This window comes from Pundamilia nyererei, unplaced genomic scaffold (genome assembly GCF_000239375.1).
Source record: "Pundamilia nyererei isolate P.nyererei 1_Seehausen unplaced genomic scaffold, PunNye1.0 scaffold00083, whole genome shotgun sequence".
NCBI lineage: Eukaryota > Metazoa > Chordata > Actinopteri > Cichliformes > Cichlidae > Pundamilia > Pundamilia nyererei.
The window spans coordinates 1,215,468-1,222,789 of NW_005187484.1; the positions used below are offsets into that span (position 1 = coordinate 1,215,468).

Consider the following 7,322-nt stretch of genomic DNA (forward strand, 5'->3'; position numbering starts at 1 on the left):
GGAGCAGTAACAAAGGTGTTGCGTTTATATTTTTGTTGAGTGTAGTAGCCGTTCGGTGGATTCAATCCCCTGATCTTCCGATTATTGGGCGACCACTCTATTTACTTAACTATCCCTGTCATCCCTGCCACGTTTGACTATCATCAGCTCATCTTTTTTGAGAGTGTGCTACATGTTCCACCTTATACAGCCATGGAAACATAACTACAGGGAATACTTCCACTAGAAGGAATAATCACTGTCAAATCCTCAAGACCAAACAGCTACCTTTCACCATTAATTCACCTATACTTGTTCAATGGAAGCAACAACACAAAGTTTAGAATTTCTTCCTGAGACCAGGTTCTCTGAGTTCAGTTGAAGTATCAACAGCTGAAATAGATGCCTGGAGTCCCCTGGTTAAAGTGCTATGCTGGTTCATTATTCTCATGGTAATCATCGAGCTGTTATACGTCTGGCAAGGAAATGTTAAGAAAATGTTTCTGTATAAGGAAGTGTGTATGATTTATTTATTTTTGTCCCTAATCATAACCAATTAGTACCTAAACCTATCTGCATAATATAAAGTCTGACTTAATGCATAAATCTAACCGAACAGTGTCATTAAAGGTAAAGTGCAAGAAAAATGGTCCCAGCAGAACTTATTCTTGTCTTATGGTTGAAAGTCATATGATCTCTTCACCCTGTCTGACTCCTGACATTGACATTTGTAAATTATGATGAGGGCTTTCTGACTAAGTCAGAATGGAAGAATATGTTATTGTATTTGTTTTCAGAAACTCACGATAATCCCAAATTATTGGAGTCACCCATGGAAATTAGAAAGCATTCATAATAGTTAAAAAATTCAAAATATTAATCAGTGATTCAAATGGCAGATGTCATACTTTGTGATCAACAAACAAAACATTGGACATGACTAATGATAATTCATGGCAGCAGCTGATTTGTTTGCAGTGATTTTGTAACAATAACAGCTTTACCCAGACATGAGTGATGCATCCCAGCGGTCCCACGAGTGCGCTCATGCACATTTGCATGCTACAAGAGTTCACAAATACCCTGCTAATTCCCCCTCACTCATTCAGAAATCCCAAAACGCACATACACCTACACACCTTCTGGGCGTGGATGACCACGTGTTGGTTGTAGGCCAGCACCACTACGTCATGTGGCTCAAACTGGCTGACATCAGCTGACATGTAGTAGCTGTCTCCCAGACACCTCACTACAACACCTGTGCTGGTCTGTCCAACTGTTGCAGCGCCCCCCACAGGAGCTGCAGAATAAATGCACAAACATTACAACCGTATAAAGCAATATAGTTAATGCTCACGGAAATGTATCACAGACAAAATGTAGAAAAGTCCATCAACATGTTAACGTTATGAAATATTTATATTTGTAAGACATTTGTTTTTGCTGAAAATATTGTGTTGTGTCTAAAAAATAAAGTCAGCTCCAGATTGCAGTTATGGTCTGTATTTGTATAGCGCTTTACTTGGTCCTAAGGACCTCAAAGCGCTTTACACAATACACAATCATCCACCCATTCACGCACACATTCACACACTGGTGATGGCAAGCTACAGTGTAGCCACAGCCGCCCTGGGGCGCACTGACAAAGGCGAGACTGCTGGACACTGGTGCCACCGGGCCCTCTGACCACCACCAGTAGGCCTCTAATAGCCTCTTGAGGCTGAGTCCCAAAGTGGGTCAATTGCAATGGACACCCACAAAGAAATAGCACAAATAATAGTATTAATAGTGGATTTATAGAATTTTTAAAACAATCTTGGCCCTCATGGATAGTTTGAACCTTCATGAACATTTTTTTAACTGTTTTGAATCTTTTCTTTCTTCTTTCTTCTTTTTTTCTTCTTTTTAACTTCTTTAGGACTTTGAAGGGTTAACAAAGTTTTTATTACTAAGTAGTGTCACTGAAATTGACATCTTGACTTTGTTTTCTGTGTTTGTGTCTTCAGTAGCATATTTCAATAATATTGAATATAAAAAAAGGCAGCACGGTGGTTAGCACTGTTGCTGCACAGCAAGAAGGTCCTGAGTTCAATTCCACCATCAGGCCGGGGTCTTTCTGTGTGGAGTTTGCATGCTCTCCCGGTGTTTGTGTGGGTTCCCTCCGAGTACTCCGGCTTCCTCCCAAAGACATGCAGTAAGTGGGGATAGGTCAATTGGTTAATCCAAATTGCCCATAGGTGTGAATGCGGGATTGAATGTGAGCGCGAATGGTTGTCTATCCCTGTGTGTTAGCCCTGCGACAGACTGGCGACCTGTTCAGGGTGTACCCCGCCTTTCGCCCTATGACAACTGGGATAGGCTCCAGCGCCCCCCGCGACCAGAGATGGGCAGTAATGCATTACTGTAATCTGATTACTTTTTTCAGGTAACGAGTAAAGTAAGGGATTACTATTGCAAAAACGGTAATTAGATTACCGTTACTTTCCCGTAGGAACGCTGCGTTACTGCGTTACTAAAACCGTGATTATTTTCTTTGCCAGAATGTCTCATGACAGTGACGTAAGCGAGCGCGACGTTCGTGACAACAGCTGTGTGCAGATCAACAGTGGATCATATATCGAATGCAGGAGAGAGTATGAGCGTGCAGCGTTTAAAGCGTGGAAGTACTGACCTTATTTTGAGTTTAATTCCATAAAAAGTGACAAAAACATTAGCGTCCGTTGTGCGTGGGAAGAAAACTTCTCTTTACAAGGAAAAAACCCGTAAACTTCCACGCAAGCACCAAGTGCGCTGAGAAACTCGCGGATTCTTCAACTGACCGCCGCGGCACACCTGCACCAGGGCAAACCTCTGCCTACGCTACTCCTACTTTACAGGTGAAAATAGAGCAACAGGACCGCTAGTCTTTGACTTTATTTATTTTCTGCTGTGTTTTACTTGCATCTATTTGAAAGAGTGAGTGTAAACACAAAAAAAATATTTTATGTGCTGGAATGTGCAGAAAATAGGTTTAAATATTAAACAAATTTCTTCCAGTCAGAGAATGTTGCATATAATTAAATTTTTGCTTGATGCATAAAGTTAAAAGATTAAAACTAATAAAACAAGTTTTAAAAAGAGACTTTTCCATTTGATTACATTTTGTATGATGGATTATGCAGAAAAAGTAGAATTGGGCTGAAAGATCTATCGCTTTATCACCTATTCAGGTTGTAAATCGTGAGTAACTAAGTAATTAATCACTTTTGTAAATAAGTAATCAGTAAAGTAATGGGATTACTTTTTGGGGAAGTAATCGGTAATTAGTTACTGATTACTTTTTTCAAGTAACTTGACCAACACTGCCCGCGACCCTGAAAAGGATAAGTGAATGGATGGATGGATAAAAAAGGCATACAAATAATATGTCTATTCTTAACATAGTTCTGTAAGCAAGGTGCAAAGCTAGCAAGCTAGCTAATGCATAACATAGCACTTCCATCTCTCCTCTAAATAGAAGAACTCTTGGCTCCTGAAAAACAAGATGGTGATTACCATGAAGCTGAACCAGGGCCTTCAAAGTGCAGAGTTAACAACCAATGGTGCCTCTATTTTCCGTATACAGTCTATGTTTTCAGCCTAATTTAATAAGATGTTATTGAGTCAGTGCACTGTGTTTATTTACAAAGTCCACAGATTGGATTATTCGGAATTACTTATGGCACTAGTTTGTTTCTAACATGAGACTGAGAGTAACTGTTAAGCTTCCTTGAGAGGCACTGTCATTATGAAATTAGAAAAAATGTTAAATGAAGTCATTTAATTCAATCTTGTATTTTTAAAACAAAATATGCACAGTAAACACAAATTATTAGTTAATTTATGAGTTCCTAAACAGTTTACTTAAACTACTGTGCATTTCAATGTGCCTCATCTATTAGTTTGACACTGAACGTTTTAGCTCCCCATACAGAGTCCTGAGTCTCAGTTGTTTGGGTTGTTTCCAGATTTTAAACCACAACCTGTGCACTTAGAGGCCCGTGGACGTCCGACAGGGACAGACTGAAGGGTCAGTCTGGGCCGTCAGTGTGTTTTACTGCTAGTCAGAAATAAACAATGTTTTGGTAAAGAAGAGACACAACAGGGCAAGAATTGCTTTCATTTTATTTCCACCTTCAGTCTCCATCAGTTCTCAGGTAGCTCATGAGAAACTGAAAATATTCCTATTCAGTGAAATAAAATTTTTAGTCCGGTTATTGATTTTGCTTTAATCTGCCTGTGGGATCATAAACCTTTTATTATTTCTGGTCGTTACAGCTCTGTGCCCTGTGCAGCATAACTCATTTAACACGCCATGATAAGTCTATATCTGCACTCCACCTTTGCTGTAATAATTTTCACCTTGCTATTAAATGCACTGCATTTATACAGCTCTTTTCCAGCCTTATTGACCACTCAGAGTTACTTCTTTATGTTGTCTGGCAGACGATGTCTGGAGCCATGTGCACTCTCACAGCTAAGGCTGGTTGCTGTTTTTCAGGTCTTTTTTATTCATTTAACCTAGAACAGTAACATGGATTACTAAGACCTCTTTTCCTGCTTATGTGCAAAATAAAGAAAAGAGCTACGACTTACCATCACGGTACTCGTGAGCAGCTGCTCGAAAACAGCTAATGTGGAGCACGATGAAGCTAAGATGACCTTTTTTGTGCACTTTTGTCACACATAATAACAGCAAATTAAATCACATTGATCAGATCAAAGAATACACAAACCCTAGGACCTTTTGATCAATAATCTTTTATTGGCTGCTGACCCTTTGCTAAGCCCCTTCACTGAACAGTGACTCAAACCATAGCAGGTTTTCAGGCTTGTGATTTTTGTTCTTGCTGAAGGATCACAAAAAATAAAAAAATACATGTTTTTATGTCTTTATGAAACTAAAAAAAGAAGCACAAATGTGTAAGTTATGCATTTCTGTGTCTTTATGTGCGCCAGTGTAGATCAATCCAAATATTGATAGCTCTCCAAACAAACAGCTTCAAAATACATGAAAAGCTGAAAGATGTGTTTTGTTATATTAGCTAATTACTGTGGAAAGTAAAAATCACAATGTGGTAATTAGAAGTGTTCAGAATTTGCAATTTAACGACGATTAATCTGATAAATCATAGCACTTAGCTTTCCCCTGATCTTATAGGTTAAAAGTATCGGTAACCTACTGGTATCAGCACTACTGGCCCCTGGTATTGACTGAATAGCAAAATTTGCAATATTTCATGTTCAAAAATGCACAAAATTACACAGGAACATTTTCTTTTTGCAGTATTTTGTGGCCAAAAACATTGTAAAAGTTTAGCTAGCTATAAGTTGCCATGACTAAACTCCTGAGGTAATTAATGACTTCCAGTGCTCTGAGCTATAGAGTTGTTCCTCACTGTTGTAACTCCACAGGGATGCAAACATAGACATATAAATCATGGATGTAGCTTCTGGGTCAGAAAAACCAAGCAAGTGCAGAAGTTCCTTAAACCTGTATTCTCTGCGAAAGGCCACCAGATGGCGAAAGCTGTGGTTGCAAAAAGACCTCCAGTCCTATAGAAGTCTGTGGAAAAATAGCTTTTTGACTTGACCTCTACGAACACTTTTCTGATGAGTTTATAAGCTCAGTTGTTCATTTCTGGGCATGTTCAATACAGTTATACTATGTTTAAGAAAAAGTATTATCTTTTGTGCAGTATTTTTGGCTAACTAAGTGTTTATAGCTTCCTTATTCGAATATTAGGTAAGAAGATGTTGAAAAAAGTGTTTTAATTTTAAATTTAGAAAAGAAAAGCCCTGTGTGAAGAAACCCAGAAAAATGCAGATGTAGCATATATTAACCTATACTGACACAAGAGTTCCTTACCATCATGCCCATAGAAGGGTCTGCTGTGCCTTCTGAATGGGGCCAGACAGTTTGGTCCTCCAGGGCCTTCCTCTCCAAACAGACTGGAATGATCGGCGTAGTCGAGAAAAGGCTCAAGAATTGTATCCAGTGAATCAGATGATCCACCCAGAGACCCCTCTGTGCAGTAAGAGCTAGAAGTGCTGTAGCGTGCTGACGAGCGGTACGATGAGGAAGCTCTGCGGCTTGAAGATGTCAGCGATGCCATATTGAGGGACCAATGCCAAAACACAGTCTGACTCTTTGAGCAACCAGGCTTCAGAAAACAAGATTGTGTTTCAATAGGCTCTACTGACAAAATACACCAGAAGCAGTGGGCAACCAAAGCTACTCTCCAGCCAGAGGTCCTTGCTGTGGGCTTTTATAAAGCACTGGTGCATTGTGGGTCAGTGGAGCACACTGTGGACTTTACTGTACTGTATCTCTCCTGTGGCCATAAATGGCATTTTGTTTGACCACTGGGGCCAAGAATGTAACGGACAAACTGATAAGGAGTAGAGACCCTTTCTTATTCACACACACACACACACACACACACACACACACACACACACACACACACACACACACACACAGGGCAGAGATAAGTAAAGAGGACCTCTTGGAGATGCTTCTGGCATGTAGTCAGAAATAGCAAAGTGATGGACTGACCCCACACGTGATGCAAGCACTTTATCAATAACGCATGAACAAGTTGGCCATTGAAATCCTTCTAAACTGCTAATGGAATAAAAGATACTTTAAGATGTGTAACAGAGAGTGTTTTCTCCAGAGAACACATTTCAGAACAAAAGTTAAAGGTTGTTGTTTTTTACCTTTTTCCCTCCAGAAGAGCCAGTGTAAATGCAGGCCCTGTTGACCTTTTCCATTCCCCCTCTAAAAGCTTTAATTGTAATGACATTTGCCTTCTGATGATACAGTCGCCCTCCAAACAGTGCCACACATCAACAATGACATTCAAGAGCGTCACATTAATATGTTTTATGGTATGTTTGTTTGTGCATTTTTCATCCGAGGATGTGAAAAATGACATTCAGCAGCATGTCATTTTGCCCTTCGGGCTAACACCAGCCTCAGTCGGAGCAGGGACACAATCATGTACAACCTATAAACCTGAAACAATCCAGTTAATACAAGCAGCATACATCAACATGACAGTCCCAATTTGTGCTCTCAGGTGAAACACTTGTATCCGTCCTTGTATAAAATATTATGCATTAATAAATCCTGTTTTTCTTTTTAAAGAGGCTTTTCAGAGCTTTTCAAACATCTTAATTATATGAGCTAAAAATGCACAAAACACACAAAATGGACAAACATTGAAAAATGTAGAAACTCAGTCGTGTGTCTTTCAGCATCTCACACTCAGCGGTAGAGGGGTTCATCTGTCCTGCTCCACCCCCACAGCGGTCCACTG

At 39.8% G+C, this 7,322-nt stretch overlaps 1 protein-coding gene across 1 annotated transcript in view; it reads right to left on the bottom strand.

Annotated features, from left to right (window-relative positions):
- The window catches only part of hspb12 (heat shock protein, alpha-crystallin-related, b12), a 9,158-nt gene extending 2,904 nt beyond the window's left edge, over positions 1-6,254 (bottom strand). Inside the window, exons 1-2 of the mRNA XM_005738330.1 lie at positions 5,867-6,254; positions 1,119-1,279 (exon numbers count right to left, since the gene is read on the bottom strand). Of these exons, the coding sequence (XP_005738387.1) occupies positions 1,119-1,279; positions 5,867-6,113 (408 nt within the window). The 5' untranslated portion in view covers positions 6,114-6,254. The remainder of the gene's footprint in view (positions 1-1,118; positions 1,280-5,866) is intronic.
- Positions 6,255-7,322: the final 1,068 nt, after the last annotated feature.